The sequence below is a fragment of the Neopelma chrysocephalum genome, unplaced genomic scaffold, assembly GCF_003984885.1.
Source record: "Neopelma chrysocephalum unplaced genomic scaffold, ASM398488v2 Primary Assembly neopelma1_63839, whole genome shotgun sequence".
NCBI lineage: Eukaryota > Metazoa > Chordata > Aves > Passeriformes > Pipridae > Neopelma > Neopelma chrysocephalum.
In genome coordinates, this window is record NW_020906414.1 from 1 (window position 1) to 880 (window position 880).

Consider the following 880-nt stretch of genomic DNA (forward strand, 5'->3'; position numbering starts at 1 on the left):
TCTCCCTGCTCTAGGAAGGGGCGCTGGATCTGCTCAAATCCCTCACCGGCTACACCATGACCATCCAGCTGCTCCAGGTGAGGGGGTGTGGGTGGGGGGACACCCCATGGGGCGGCTGGTCCTGGCCCTCCCGTGCCAGCTGGCACATCCTTAAGGATGTGTCCCTGCCTCGTGTCCCCAGACCACACGGATCGGGGTGGCCGTGAACTCGGTGAGGAAGCACTGCTCCGATGAAGAGGTGGTGGCCTCGGCCAAAATCCTCATCAAGAACTGGAAGCGGCTTCTGGGTAAGCAATGCCAGGGGAGGAAGGAACCCCCCAAAAGCCTCAGCCTTCCCTGGGCCACCCCCAAACCCCAAACCCCATCCCCAAACCCCAGGGAGGCTGCACTGCGATCGGTCCCAGCCCATGCAGGCTCCCCTAACGTGTAATCCAGCCCTCCCAGGCAATGGACTTGGATTTTCCAAGGGCTTTGTTTTCGCTCCAGGATGGAGTGGTGTAAATCAGTGTGTGCCCCCCGAGGGGTGAGCATCCCCCCAGTCTTCCCCCAGCCCAGGATGCAGCTGCCCAGGTGCCCTGCGCTGTTTTGGGCTGTGGCTGTGACACCCAAATCCTTCCCCCAGAGTCCACCACCCCAAAGAAGGAGAAGGACGCGGATGGGAAGAAGGAGAAGGACTCGGATGGGGACAGGGACAAGAAGAAGGGGCTGGATGTTTCCAGCTGCCCCAACGAAGGGGTGAAGCACCCCAAGAACCCGGCTGAGAAGCACAAGGAGAAGCACAAGGAGAGGTGGGGGCTCCTGCCCCCAGCTGGGGGGCACCAGAGGCTGATATAAGACCACCCTCTGTTTAGTCCTTAAGAGTTTATCCATCTCTGCCAGC

General features: G+C 60.9%; 1 protein-coding gene across 1 annotated transcript; it reads left to right on the forward strand.

The window, feature by feature from the left end:
- Window positions 1-834, forward strand: LOC113979257 (transcription elongation factor A protein 3-like). Its single transcript, XM_027706707.1, has 3 exons — window positions 1-77; window positions 182-287; window positions 623-834. The coding sequence occupies exons 1-3, from the start codon at window positions 57-59 to the stop codon at window positions 832-834; spliced, it is 339 nt and encodes a 112-aa protein (XP_027562508.1). The 5' UTR covers window positions 1-56.
- The last annotated feature ends 46 nt before the right edge of the window (window positions 835-880 follow it).

Bases quoted from the DNA above. Each gene is read 5' to 3' on its own strand.
- LOC113979257 (XM_027706707.1), top strand. From the start codon at position 57: ATGACCATCCAGCTGCTCCAG. The intron at 78-181 runs GTGAGGGGGTGT...TCGTGTCCCCAG, and splicing joins TGACCATCCAGCTGCTCCAG to ACCACACGGATCGGGGTGGC. The intron at 288-622 runs GTAAGCAATGCC...TCCTTCCCCCAG, and splicing joins GAACTGGAAGCGGCTTCTGG to AGTCCACCACCCCAAAGAAG.